General features: G+C 39.2%; 1 protein-coding gene across 1 annotated transcript; it reads left to right on the top strand.

The window, feature by feature from the left end:
• Nucleotides 1-1,827: 1,827 nt before the first annotated feature.
• On the top strand, nucleotides 1,828-15,495 carry LOC140230807 (uncharacterized). The gene is made up of 2 exons (XM_072310949.1): nucleotides 1,828-2,693; nucleotides 13,943-15,495. The coding sequence occupies exons 1-2, from the start codon at nucleotides 2,244-2,246 to the stop codon at nucleotides 15,290-15,292; spliced, it is 1,800 nt and encodes a 599-aa protein (XP_072167050.1). The 5' UTR covers nucleotides 1,828-2,243; the 3' UTR covers nucleotides 15,293-15,495.
• The last annotated feature ends 229 nt before the right edge of the window (nucleotides 15,496-15,724 follow it).

The raw sequence follows: 15,724 nt of genomic DNA, 5'->3' as shown, positions 1-15,724 counted from the left end.
TATCTTTGGAATGTGGAACAGTGCTATGAATAGAATACATATCATTTCCCCGGGTGAAGTTTGGGTGAAAAAATATAAACAAAACATGTTTTCATGGGTGAAAGCAGTCTTTTTCGGAGCTCGAGATGTGTCACCGTCTGAGGCAAAAGTCACGGACTCATTCAATCCCTTTCCAGAATCCCCTATACGGTACTTAAACTTGGTTAAAGAGACACTTTCAACTGTATTTCTGCCATTTTATGGAGATGATATTCGCCTGATGTGGTGTATGTTTCCTTTGTTCGAAACTTCGACGATAATTCTAGTGCCTGCAGACAGTTTCCTCGTTAAACATTCCAGCACTTAGTGGTTATCCAAGTTGAAGTTGATGTGGATAGTATGCCGTTTTACCAATCTTTTGGCAAGTACAATACCTCATCTGCCTATAAATAAACATAGCTAAAACATGGTTTATAGTATGAAAATTTGTTGTTGCCTTTGACAGCATCAAGTAAAATTATCAAACGATCTATCAGCAGCTATTAGCGCATCGTCTAAGCAAGCATTACGCTATTGAGGAGTGACGGAAACACTTGGAAAGTAAAAATGAAGCTTTAATGTGCAGCCATATACAAACTCTTGAAAGCTGCCACGTCATCGCTGGTCATAAATGTAGACCTACTAGTGTGTGGCATGCATTGGTAAAACCCTGGAATAGTAGCGGGGAATATGATCCATTTTGACTCAATAATTATCCAGTATTTTCATTCGCGTCTTCTGACATCTATGCTTATAATCAAAATTAGCTTGACTGTGTATATATGTTTTAAAGGACTGTACCAATCTTTGATATTTTGTTTTCTTATTCCTTTGCAAAGAACCTAGTGACAACGGAAAATAAAAGAATAGCTAAGAATGATAGACGCGGTATCAGGTTTGATTTCGTAAATGAATAAAGTTATTGGTCGTCATGAAAAGTTCGATTAATTATCATATTTTCGTTCTCATCACAGTTTTTATGTTCTGCCGATGCTTTGGTTCTGTGCGGTAAGTGTTACTCTTTACAACTGATAATTTTCAAGCAAACAGATCATTCAAACAAAGAGAGTGTGAGGGGTACAACTGACCCTTAACCGCTCCAGCCCGCTTAAAAAGGAACAAAAAAGTTCCTCTCCTCTGCCTCAGCAGGTAATTATGCTCAGAGATGTATCAAAGTTTACATGAAGTCCGTTTCCGTTCTTAGTCGTAAAAACGTGCTTCAGTATTCAGCTTTCTATCCATTCTTCGAAGACCTTTACCCAAGGTCAGTCCAAATTACCACACTTTATCTCTTTAAGCTAATGTTGCAGTGTCTATACGTTAAGATTGACCCAGTCTTTTCAAATTCGTTGATTTTTTTTTTTACCATGTTAGCATAACAGTTGCATGGGTTTGTTGAACGAATTATGTTATTATAGAATACGGGGATAAGGAGAAAATAAACGAAAAAAAAAAACTCACTAGAGCAATTAAAGGTAGTAATTCGATCGAAATGTGTCCAAGTTCATCACACAGTGCTCATCAATGTCAAATCCAGAAAGAAATTTTATACCGCCGAAACTCAGAATTTTGATCCACACTAGCTGTTAAGATTTCGTTTAGGATGAGGGACATAATGGAGTAAATTTGGGTTAACGTGACAGCACTGATGTGAACGGGGTAGACTCACAACGAAACGGGCTGAAAACTTCCCTCGTCGATGACACGTGATCTGTACACGTCAACAAAGCGAACCTCGGCAGGCTTGGTAAAAGGGGTAGACGAAGCGTAGATCGTCACACTCACCATGCTCACTCGAGAACCTGCGGCATGGCATCCGGCTGACGAGTTTGATCTTCGCTTGTGACTAATCGGCAACATGAAAATCATAAGGGTTTTTGTCAAGGGATATTGCAAGCTACAGTGATGAATCTCATGCGTTGGAGGGTATTTGGATATACCTGTGTAACATCTTTATCGCCTTAAACTGTTAAGGTTGCGTCGTATGAATGCTGAAAGGTATTTTATCCACTCACGAGAAGCTATGCGACGTTGGCACGATAACTAACTTGTCAAAGCTCTCTAGTGTACTGTCTGGAAAGTCTACAAGAGATCGAAAGTTTATACGAACTATCTCACAAAAGGAGAGCATGACTTACTATCTCATTTGTTGAGAGAGTAAAGTTCAAGTGATATTTTGAGAACAGCTAGTCTTTATAGATTATCGTAGTCGTCAGCGTAGCATCATGAAGCAGGCAGCGGCGCTGGTATTATCTCTAACAGTACTGGTGGTGAGTGCCATCAATCTCCGCCAGGGCCCACGCTCCGTGCAGGTTCGCCCTGGTGTCATGGTGACACTTACATGTGATGTTGACCAGAAGGGTGGGACTACCGTTTACTGGAAACGTCTCGAGAGCAACGAGTACCTCAGCCACGACCGCAACGTCTACATGCGTCTTCCCGCGGATCGTCGAAGACGCTACTCCATCGTTGGCAGCCACGCCCAAGATGTGTTTACGCTGCAAATTGCAAATGTCGAGCTCGCAGATGACGGGACTTACCAGTGTGGTTACGCAGACGGACTCGGACGTTTCAACGTTTTGGCGTCGGCGCGGCTCACGATCCTCATCGCACCATCAGCGGAGTCGCCCATGTGTTTCGTCAACACTGTTAGCGGCAATCCAAAGCAGAGGAAGGTGAGAGAAGCTCATTAGATATATATTTTTTTTAATCGGTATGTTCACGCAGCAGCTGTATAATTCTGCAATTAGCTTTCACGTGATGGTGGGCATGTCTTAAGTTGCTTAACACATTTTTGCTTATTCTGTTATTATAGTTTGAAACAGAACTGGGGTATAGATGGATATGATTTGTGTAACACCAAGGTCGCGACTCTTTTTACTCTACTTTGCTGGTACAAAGTGGTGAACAACCTGAACAATTTTCTTTTTGTCATATTAGATTGTTCTTGTGTGTGTATGTGTGTGTTTTTTTTTTTTTAAGTTCAGTTAGATTTTTTTCCCACAATATAACTAACTATAGAGCGTTTAGTGGAATAGAATGTCAATCGGTTGGTAATGTATTGCCTCTTCATCTATATCATGATCAATGAAGGCAATTTTGCATAGACCCATTTTTACGTCTTCCAAACCTCTAGCCATCCTCTTGCAATCTGTATCCTTGTCACGGGTTACTTCAACGAAGGAATCTCTCGGACTATCTGGAAGAGGCTTAAATTGGCCAAGGACGTACAGAGTATCTTTCGATGTATTTAGTAATATGGGTCGCCATGTGCTCCCTGCCAGAATGTCTGCAATTAATTGGTCTCACCATCCTGTTGTCTTGCGAAATTTTGTTAGTTTGCGTGTGTGTGTGTGTGTGTGTGTGTCTGTCTGTCTGTCTGTCTGTCCGTCCGTCTGTCTGTCTGTCTGTAGCCTATGTCATCCACTTAGACGGTCCGTACGTATTTTTTTTTAACTTTACAAGCGACCCCATGTCCTTACCGTAGCCTTTACCCTAATATACTTCCTATCTCATTTTGACCGAATACCGTTTGCCAGACAGCAAACATATAACTCTGTAATTTGACAGATTTTGATAATTACATGATATCATTTTTTTCTCCCCTACTCTTTCAGATGAGCTTAACTGCAAATTGGTACGATTTCGCATTACGCCATCGATACGGCAGTTTGTTATGCTTGATTAGCTGTTGTTTTGTGTTCCACATACGGAATTATCGACAACCCCCCCCCCCCGAAAAAAAAAACTTTTAAGTTCTTATAGATTACATTGGGAGCCCAGGTTTGCATCATCTACGGAATGCATCATTTGCTATGTGAGTACATATATTTCGCAGAAGCTGAAATTACAACCACGGGTGGGCAAGGAAGTGACATTGCTTATATTATCAATAATGATTAATTTGCTGTCCCTTGCAAATGGTGTATTCATTTCATTTACGATAATTTTGATGCTTGTCGATTGCGGCAAATTGGGGTCTACAAGTTGTCATCACCTTGCGTGGTAACGAATAATGATTTATAGGCCTATATATTTTTTTTAAATGCACATGTATATTGGATAGTACAAGCCAGTACCGAAGCATCACCAGACGCCGTATGACCGTGAACGTCTATCCGTCCTATGTCTGCGGTATGACTGTGTACATTGGCTGCAGCGCTGGTGAAAATTGGTTTTATCAACTTTCCTCATCATCGAAGGATGTGTGCTGATTAATTTAATTAGCGTTAAGTTGAGGAAAGTTAGAGCAATGGGACTCGTCCTAGCCGACTATGGATGATGTCATGAGGAGCAGGCCGAGTCGCCCCATGATCCCACAGTCCCTTGTGTACACAACGATTATCTTTCTTATATAACTGTAAAAGCTGAATTGATAATCCTTTTTATGAGGTGGGAAAATGAGAACAATGCAGCAAAGTTTTGGCCTTTGAAATATTTCTTTGAAAACGAGAAGGCTGGGTTTGACTTGATAGGAATGTTTGGTGAAATGTGATAAAGATGGTGCCATAACTCATAGACATACCCATCCGTCACTGGCCTGGCATATATTTTGTAGACATTGTCTTCCTTTGTTTTGACCTGTTGATTTTGCCGTATTTGCGCGTGCGCGTGTGTGACCTTGCTTAGTTTATTTGAGATTGATTTTCAGACTGGTACACTCTTTTGCGTGCACGAATTTATGTTATCAGGCAGCATTAGTGAGTGGAATATGATAAATATTATGCCTTTTCTTTGTGTGCATTTGTCTTTTTATTTTTGAAGAATGAAATTTCTGCGGCTTTCGAATAAAGAATTAGGAAAAAATGTTGACACCCGATATTGCTTTGCTCCTCTAAAACTTTATGTCCCCATTAATCGGCAAATCCCGGCAAGGGGAACATGTTTCCCAATATTTTCAAATCTTCTCTTTAGCTAGCAACAGGTATTTCCCGCCAGCCTTTCCAGCTTTTTCAAATGTCTTTAGTAGTTTCAACCATTTTGACAACATAAAAGATAAGTATTTCTTTAAAAAAAATCAAGATGTAAGGGCTGAAATCTAAATTCCTGATCACCCAGTAAGCACGGGTAATCTGCATTTTTGCTTCAGGCATTCTAACGTTTTCACAGAATCAAAGAAGTCTAAAGTATTTGTAACTCCATAAAGATGAAAACAATAAAAATATCACTGGTCTGCTGGGCGTATTGCCTTAATCCGTCACATCCGATATGAAATTTCCAAATATGCGTCAAATGCAGGTAGATGTGAAAATGCTTTAATGTGGAAGTCCTGGATTTTCGTCGTTTCAACGAATCAAAATTTAGCGTCCTCAAAATTCGTTCCTAATCTCCATGTAGTTAACTCAGATATGGCTGGCAGCCGTGTTAATGATAAAGGAAGCTGTCATAATCCCTTGTTTTTCGTGGACATATATTGATGTATGCAGTCCGTTCCGATTTCATATGTGTCCTGATTCTACTCAGACTTGTGTTTGGCATGTCAAATAAATGCATGTATGCTCGAATTCCTGGACTTCCCGTACCCTTTTCACCTCTATTTCTATTTCAAAGGAGTTGTTATCGTCCTTTCGCTACTCTTTCCCGAAATGAAGCGAATTGATTAAGTGAATAACTTAACAGGAACAGTGTTTAGTTTATCTTTGCTTTGTTTAAAGGCACCAACTGATAGTTTACAATGAATATATCTCCAGCGTTTTCGCATAAGCATGATAAGCAGAAATTACAACAACTGCATCAGGATATAAAGACAATGATATAATTTCCCCCAGACTCTTACGGTATTCTATTGCACAATTAACAAAGTATTAGTTGATACACAATATTTGATATACAATCAAATAATGTCATGATGCAATATGGACAATAGGTTATTCATAGGAAGTGTCTTAAGCTTCAGATTCAAAGTTAAAGATAACTCGATCTTTTCTGATACTGAGAAAGGAAAGACAAAATCACCTGCAAAATGATGAAAGAGAGATAGATCATAACGTGAGATAGACGGATTAGCTGAAAGATAAAATTCATACACTAAAACGACAACGGGATGGATAATACGATGTGTAATGTTCCTCTCATGTGCGTGATAAACATCGCTTCCATATGTGTCATATCCAGTCATTCATATTTTTTTTTACATTTCTTATGTTTCAAACGTAATGCCTTGCAACCATGTATCATTAGATGCAAGTTAGATTTCACTTGATACAAGGAAAAAAAAATGGTAGTGTCATTAAATTAAGACCTGATTATGCTAATGCCAGACAAACGTTTTCACTGCATACATCTCTCCAGGTCATATAAACAATAGATTGCAAAAGAATTTAAATTCCAATGACAGGCCACAATCACGATACTACATCATGTACATTATTATGTGGTTGGTTCAAACCGAAGTCACCGTTGTATTAAAAAAAAAAAAAAAAAAAAAAAAAAAAAAAAAAAAAAAAAAAAACCTTTGGAATTCCACAATTTTCGTTTTTCATGTCAAGCATTTAGTAACAAATCTTTCATTCTCTCCCTGCGATTTCTCATCAAGCTGGGAGTGGTATTGCACTTCGCTTTAGAATAATACGCAGAAAAAAAAAGTTTGGCTTCCTCATTGTTCACGAGGTATTCATTGTCTCAGTGATCACGTGGTCAAGATTAATTACTTGGTCGTGACATTAGCCAAATTTGCCTGTATGTTACTCGTACTTTTGAAATGGCGGATCCAGGAATTCAGTATGAAAGGGGGAGGGGCGCAAAAATTGTTCTGGTACCATTTCTGGGTTTAATCAGCAGACAAGCAAAAGCATAGAATAAAATAACATAAAAGGGGGAGGGCTTCAGTACAATTTTTGGTGCCACTGCAATCGGCTGCCAAAGATGATTTTAAAAAATTTCCACCCCTCCCTGGATCCGCCACTGCGCTTGTTTTGTAAGTCAATGCTGAGCAGACTTCATGCACAGACCAGTATTTCACTTCTCTGGGTGTTCCTACTTGGTTGACAGGTCTTCACAGTAACTTCAAAAAGAAAAAAACAACAACAACAACAACGACTGCAATGTCGTTTACCGAAGGAAAATGTTGATTGCTTAAGATTGCTACATAACACTTCGGTGTGCTTTGAAAAGTATGTCATAGCGATGTGAAAGGATATTAGATGAGGAAACCAGTCTCAGGATGATCCGTCCGTACGCCGAAAGCTATTGATGTAATCTGAATGTGATGATGTACAAATATCCCTGAGCCAATATTTATGTGAGATTTAGCAGCAGTCTGTATCATTTCAGATGGGCCAACATTATTCCGGGTTCGAAGACATTATCGTGCAGGCATTACCATATACAGCAGGTTTGAAGGCAAAAATACATATTGACGTCCAAGTCACGTCACTTGACCTGTGGTCCCCCTCTCCCTCCCCCTCCCCCTTCCCCTCCCCTACTAGATCCTTACATATCATGTAGCTAGTTTGTTAAACATGTTTACGGCTAATATCTTTCCTATTTGACGTGAACTCGGGTGAACCGTGCAGGGTGAACTCGCATTTAGCGGGAAATCCATTTCGATGAAATCCATATTTCGTGGGAAATCCATTTCGAGCACATATCGGAAATATTCAGCTGGGACGCCTTTCTTTTGGTAGGCATATGTCTAACATTAAAAACTTAGTTTAACCCATCGATTGCTGGAGAATGACTATGCTGAAAATTACTATGTCGTCAGCATAAGAGGGTACCTCTGAATGTCAATGCTTACCTTTTCAGGAGAAAAAGAAAATATGATGAAACAGATAAGCCCGCACAAAGTGGAAAAATGTTTTTAATCGCCAGTTTGAGAAAGAAACAAGAACTAAGATCGTCTAAACTTTGTTACTAACCTAGTGTTCGCCGGGCTTTACTCTATCTTTAGACTTCAGCTAAACATTTGGAATCGAACTTTCCCAGAGGAAAGGCTTGTTCACACATACCTGGATAGCAAAACCGGATTAAACTTAATACCAATTATTGAGTGTATTGGTCGTGTCTATACTAAGGTATGTTGCGCTCCTCAGAGAAGTTATGTACACATATTCATTAATTTCCTCGTGGTAATTATCTGTTTTGTCATTATTCTGTTTTGCTATACCTATGACATTGACATTCTTTTTTATCACTTTAGATACCTGCACGTTATCAAATAATCATTTGCATCTATATGTGATATTATACACAATACACTCAAACATTCGTACACTGATAGATTATAATCATAGCCATCCTATTTCGAATGATAAGTATAAATAAATAGTGATTATGCACTCTTCAAATCAAATTCCAAATGTAACTATCGCTTTTAATGGTGGCATGCATGACGAAGAGGAAGTAAGCCATGAGTGATCACACGTGGGAGGAACTGGCAACCACGCAGTCCATTGTCTTTATGTTTTTATATCAATATCTTGGCTGCGCTAAAACAGACAAAGCACAAAAAGCGGGAGTTACCACACCGACAACTTGCCACGACAGACATCATAATAAGCATTCAAATTCTCATGTCATTGCACTCAAAACTTCCACATATTGGATTGTTCTGTACACATAAATCAAGTATTCGCTTTATATCAAACTACAGCTGTATATGTCATGATCTTCAGTAGACATTTGATGAGTATTAGCCTACACATAGTGTAATTTTCCCCACAGTGTCTCTCAATACAGTAAAAGGATAGTATAGCGTCCCCACCGACTAGAACCTGCTAACAGTTTCGCCATGCGTCTTAGTTACTGTTCAGTTTTATGTCTCCTCTTTTGTCCCCATTAAATATATATATATATCTTTTTTTTTTAACTCAACTCAGTGTCTCGATCCAATTTTAGAAAATAAGCGTCTGTCCCATCACGTCTGTTTCAAGAGCAAAACCAGAGTTAGATTAGGGAGAAAAGTCGAACAAAGTTTGTGTATCAAAGGTCGATGGCTGTTGAGGCCTAGGAGAAGGTTTCATTGTTGCCTTGAACACCAGATGACTTGCCTCGAAAATATAATTTATATATGAATGGAATATCCATATTATTTTTAGACCTGATGTTGAAAGTGGGTTCTATTAACTCTGACATCGCATGATTACGAAAATCATTTCACATCTTTTTTTTTTCTTAAAGACCTGCAGGTTTCCCTACACCTGAGCAGCGTTTCATAAAACTTGTCAGTCACTGACAACTGTTTTAGGCTGCTGTAATCCTTGCATCTGATTGGCAGAAAGCAAATTGGTCAGTGAAAATCACTGACAAAACACTCGATGAAATGCTCCCTGATATTACTCACGAAATGACAGTGATACCTAGGAAACGTGTAATCTTATTTTTTTTTTTTTTTGTAAGTCGCTCAATTTGCGTATGTTTAGAAAAAAGACACAAATTCATGAAAGTTAAATGAATGATTTAACATAATTATCTTGAGTATGTATAAAATGCGCATGTGCAACAGATGAATGCAGCTGTGATAAAAATGTATTGGCAACATGATAGCGCTCCAGACAATCAGAGACCGATTAAAATTATTTGTTCATCAGCTTCACAGTATAAACCATACGAGGGAATAGTTTTACATGCTCAGTTACTAATGTCTAATGACTAATAAATACACATTCGCATAAGGAATGTGTCCCACACGGACATTCCACAAAGATAAATAGAGATGGGAAACATCAACCGCTCCAGCAGTTCACCTTTTGAAGCACGAAAGTTAGTATGTATATGTTTTAAAGCGTAAGAGTTGATAACGTGCTCATGGAATGAAACCTCGACGGTGTTTCTTCGTTGCTTCACCGGAAGTGGTCAAAGGGTGGTACTACTCCTAATTCATGGATTCCCAAAGGATTGAGAATGAAATATAGGGAGATGGAGATCATTTTCAGATGATGAAGATTGTCCTTTTATCCTCCGGCCTTTGCAATTTTTAGATCAAATTTGCCCGTTCCTCTCTTGCCTAAAAGATAAAAACACCGACATATGTTTCCAAACTATATCAGTTGACATGGATGATAATAAAGAGACACATATTTACGCTACGAATGATTTTCATGAAAGTTTCCTGAATATCACTCAATGCTTCAGGAAATTTGAATCATTCAAAGGATGGAAAGGAGGTTCTCAGTTGGATGTAGGAAGCATAAAGTGTCCAGATAATATCATGGCTTTCCCACCGTCACCCTGGTTTCGAATCAAGTTCTCGACTGGCGGTCTGGTATTTGATTCCACCCGGACTGAGATGTCACGGTGACACGCAAAAAAAAGGAAAAACACTGAGAAATAGAAACTATGAAAAAAAAAGAAAGAAAGAAAGAAAGAAAGAAAGAAAGAGGAAAGAGAGAGAGAGAGAAAGAGATGGAGAGACAGACAGGCAGAGGGAGGCGGGGTTAAAGTCTGATGAAAAGCAAAATTATAAGAGGAGTTGACTTGAACATGATCAGTAACAGGAATGGCAATGTTTGTCCCTGATCTACGGAGATACGGTGTCTGTCCAAGAAGATGCTGACACTGTGTATTCTGGTCACGGTTGTTGCACTTACGACGATGCCTGGAAGAAGGCGGTATATAACAATACTGACTTTTCTGAAGCTTGTCATTACAGTCAGGCCTGATCAAGGAATGACTATACTGCACTCCACAGGAATTTTCAACAACACGAGTTATTAGAAGTCATCCAATTCTATATTTTCTCGTTTTTCGTATGAAAGAGTGCTGTTCTTCACAAAAACATATACATGTATGTGATTGTCATTCGTCACAAAGATGAAGTATCTGATATGCAATTGAGAATGTTATTGACATGTATATATATATATATATATATATATATATATATATATATATATATATAGATCAGAACCTTGTTATTTAATGTCATCAACTATCATACCTTCGACCCTCATTGACACACCAAACATGGTTTTAAAGGGATGGTACAGTATTGGTGGAGATGAGAATTGAGCTTTTAACTTTTTGCGAGATACCAAAAAAAACACTCATGAAATAGTACAGAGCACACCATTCTAAGAGGAATTCAAAGTTTTGGAATGACTGAAACATCCAAAAACAAAGTAAAACAAAGCGATCGTTAAAAATGTGGGTCCCACACTTTTTAGAATCGCTCAGTTTGGATATCCCAGCCATTTCAAAACCAATTTTCATCAAATAAAAGTTGAATTCCTCATGGAATTACATGCTCTTTCATATTTCATAAGAGGTTTCTCATTATCTCACCAAAAATGTTAGAAACCTTAAATTAGGTCTCAACCAAAACTATACGATCCCTTTAAAGGAAGTTGATATTACATTGGGAAATGACGGTGATGAAAAATCCCAAAATACTTACAGAATTTGCAGGACATGCAGAAATCATCCAGGTAGTTTTCGAGATACAAACCAACGAGGAGTTACTCCCGTGCAAGTACTGGTGCGTACGTGTTGCCTGACTATACTTGATAGAGATGATCACACCTGTTGAGGCGACATACTTTGAGATAAAGGCTGTCAAAAATACATAAGCACACTTACATGTCATCTTCACCTTTTAATTTCCTTCCAAGCTTTCTAGAGCTCCATGCTGTAAAAGATTACTTTGTTTAAAGTAGATTATTTGATCTTGAACCTGATCGCTCGATTTTGGACGAAATGCATACGATGTTAGATTCATGGGTTAGTATATAGGCATACGCCATAAGAGAAAAAAAAAGAATGTGGACGTGACAACTCACTGAAACCCCCCCCCCCAAAAAAAAAAAAGAGGAGATAATAATAATAATGTTCATTGTGTTTAGTGTGCAGTACTTTTTGAGAAATATGACTATTCGGACACATGCAAGTGCATATGCTGCGATGAATCATAATGCAAACCGTGAAACTAATTCTGTAATATGGTATCGTTTATACATTGGACATTTCATTCCATTTAATAAATTTGAAGCAGGGTAAATTCACATATTGACCATTTGTTTGGTTGCAGTAAATTTCACTTAACGAAATGACCCCCCCCCCCCCCCGCGCGCCATCATGACTGAAATAGGTGCATAATATAGAGACAACTCGTGAAATGGTGTATAAGATACGTATCGAGATTAAAATGGTGTTCATGTGTGTTCACCAGAGTGGGTGGAGGTGATTTCCCTGGCTTAGACATGCTGAGATATTCAATATGAACTCGAACATATGACAGCTGCACCTTTGAAATTGCCCCTAAAGGTATCAACTTTAAGCCTTACATATCGATTTTGAAATTGGATACGATTATCGTGGCATAAAGGCATACAAGAGAATGGGAGATAGAGAGCAATAAATAAATACATAAATAAATGAAAGAATAAATAAATAAATATGTAGATAAATAAATAAATAAATAAATAAATGAATATTCACCTCGTTGCTCGTGCACTAGTACATAAGCTACAACTATCTGAGGAAGTAAGAAAGGTATTGGAAGTAATTCATTCAGGACGTTCACTGAAAGTTTCGTAATATATATTATCCTCTCCTGATTCTCACCTGATTTAGCCCATGGAACGATATGCACTGAAATGATGAGGATTACCATATGACACATATGACAACATGCTATGACCTATAAAATATGTAACAGAGTAGCCATAGTGTTTGCGTATACGAACAGACATCTCAGGCAACAGACATCTCAGTGGACAGACTTCTCAGTTGACAGACATCTCAGTGGTATGACGTAGTCATCAAATCTTGGTGATCTCTCAATCAACAGGAAAGACTTCTCTCTGATTTTCTTTTTATCATCACAGTCGGACTTTACTCACTTCGGAAATTTCTATTTCTCTCAGATTGATTACTAGTCTCTCAATAGAAAAAAAATCAAACAAACAAACTCACATTGAGACAGTAATCATATAAACACACTGGTCAGAGACAATAAGTACTACAACATGAATAGGATGGGGATAGACGAACAAACACGGAGGGGGGTACTTAGCAACCATTTAGCAACCATTTACTAATATCCGCATTGCGCGGCGTTACGGATATTAGTAAATCTTCATCGCATTTATCTCTTGAGCTATATATATATATATATATATATATATATATATGACTGTGCTATTATCCATGTAATCTCGTCGTATTATGAAAGAATAGAATAACGTTGTTTATGGAAAGACGAGTAAAGTCATTTTGGAAAGGGCAGTTATGGGGGTCAACTGTTTGCTTTTGTTGTTCCTTTAATTGCTTTTTGTTCGAAAGGATAGAGGATGTATTTTCTTATATACTTTTTATACGAACGTGCTTTGCGTTAATGATCCCAAGTACAGGGAAAACTTTGTGATTAAGCTTTAGCTGCCTTAAAAGTTCCCAAAACGCTGCAACTCTCATTGCCGAAGTATGTTGCTCTAATTTACCTGGTTTAAACTCCGATTCATGTTTGATTTTGTCTGTTCTTCGGTGTCTTTGAAATTCACGATAAAGTGTCCTATAGCTGTGCGGTTAAATTACAAAGCACGAAGCAAAGTCAACGTTAACTGGGGGGGGGGGGGGGATCTGCATAGGACATTCTAATTACCACGCGAGAAATCTTTCGACTTATTTGTGAATTTGCAATATCAGCTTTCCCGACTGCAAAGGAAATTAAGGGTTCTATTTCAATAAATGTCGCAGTCACATGGTCTAGATGGCTATTTTTGCCCATGGGCCCCCACATTTAATGATTTTTATCAACATTGAAAGGGATATACATTTTCCCACCTGCGTAATTTCATTACATGTATAGTTTACTTAGTTGCAAAATTATTTAATTACTCTCTCTCTCTCTGGCAATGAGAATTTATTGATGAATGTAGCTTGTTAGTCATGTCATCATGACATTACATAAACCTTCATGGTTGTGGTTGTTTTCCTATCCAGCTAATCGGCGTCTACTATTATTTCCCCTCGTATGATTCTTCTGTAGGTTGGTGATGTAGTTGACCTGATCTGCAAGACAGAGGGCGGCAATCCCATTCCGGACCTGACGTGGTTTCGTGGAGAGGAAGAGCTTGAGGAGAACGAGAACAGACGATTCGCTGTGCACCGCCAAATCCTTCGTCCACAAGACGCCAATACGAACTACACCTGCGTTATGCGAGGACCACTTGTCACAGAAAGGAGGGCCTGCACTTTATTTCCCATGCAGACTCCTCCAGAGGTGAGGATCGAACCAGCCTTGATTTCAGCCAGGATTGGCTCCTCGGCCATATTTACGTGCTCAATGATAGGCAGCAACATGGAGGTGCGAAAGTATTCATGGAACGTAGACAAAACCACGGCTCAGACTGTACTGAGTGCTTCGGGTAGAATGACGCTGACACACAGCGACCAAGTCCTAACGATCAGCGACATCCAGGAAGAGGACAACGACATGGTGCTAACATGTCAGACACAAACTACAACTGGCGAGTTGCTGAGCAGCACAGCCAGACTTGTCATCGTCGAACCTACGACAATGATGACAGAGGAACTACCAGAACAGACGACCACCCTTAGCCCCACTGGCAGTGAAGACACGGGCACGAGACGATCATGGCAGCGTGCCATGCGACCCACAGGATACAACACCGAACTTCCAATTACCGAGGAACTCGATAGATACGCCACCACCGAAGTCGACGTCACAGTGGAAATGAAGCCCAAAGTTCCAGCATTTCTGAGAAAAAAGACATTCTTATACACCTCCGTGATAACGGGAGCTGTTATTGTAATCTTGCTAATTGTCATAGTGGTGATCGTCAAAGTTGTCAAGAAACGACGATGGAAGAACGTCGGCATCACCGATCCCGTGATGAGGAAGGTACACGGTAACAGCGACGGATATGCGACGATCCTTGAGATGAAGCGAGATAACGGCAGTACCTACCGAGGAGCGGCCACTCTTCCCAACCTGAAGTCGGATCGTAGACTCAATCTACGCGGGGGCAGCAGCCTGTCTTTGTCAGCACGAAGTACTGCTGGAAAGAGTGGGGCCTCCAGGCTCTCTCCTCTCTACGCCAGGGCGGACAAAGTTCGCGGTGGTCACCACGAGCTCTTGGCTGAGTCAAAAGACAACCCTGCCGACCCCCAAGAGCATCATGACCTGGTAGAGCATTGTAAGGACCCAAACCAAGCTGGCGACTCGTCAGCCCCCTCCACACTGTCGAATAAAGACTTGAACGTTGAGGGACTCATTTATGCCGATCTCATTCTTAATGAGAGTGATTCTCCAAAGAAGGCTCCAGCTATCAAGGGAACTCAGTATGCAAGCATTGTCCCACAGGGAAAACCCTGAATACTTCTCTGGCTCCAGGGACTTGTACCGAGTTTGGTCATTTATTTCTTTTGACTCCATGTTATTAGCTTGAGAATGGACAACATTGATATAATGAGCGATACTAGATTGAGCTATTTTTCCAAGCTGGAAACCACTTTTCTGTTTATTCTTCTGGTGTTCAACTGAATAACATGAGACATTTTTTGAGACAGTTTTTTAATAAAGCTACTTGAGGAAGTTTCCTTTACTTTTTATCAGAATTGATTTTTGGTGACATCATAGTTGTTGCGAAGATCTATGGTTTTTAGTGGTGACGAATATTATGACTTGTCTCTAACATATGGATTTCATAATTATGTGTTCTTCATATTTGTATTCTTTACGCTTTCATTTTGAATATGACAATGGTTACTTTGTTAATCACCTAGTATTGGTCACAATATATTGAAG

This window comes from Diadema setosum, chromosome 7, assembly GCF_964275005.1.
Source record: "Diadema setosum chromosome 7, eeDiaSeto1, whole genome shotgun sequence".
Classification (NCBI taxonomy): domain Eukaryota; kingdom Metazoa; phylum Echinodermata; class Echinoidea; order Diadematoida; family Diadematidae; genus Diadema; species Diadema setosum.
Note: the sequence above shows the minus strand (reverse complement) of the source record. Positions and strands in the feature narration are given on the sequence as shown.

Bases quoted from the DNA above. Each gene is read 5' to 3' on its own strand.
- LOC140230807 (XM_072310949.1), top strand. From the start codon at position 2,244: ATGAAGCAGGCAGCGGCGCTGGTATTATCTCTAACAGTACTGGTGGTG. The intron at 2,694-13,942 runs GTGAGAGAAGCT...ATTCTTCTGTAG, and splicing joins GCAATCCAAAGCAGAGGAAG to GTTGGTGATGTAGTTGACCT.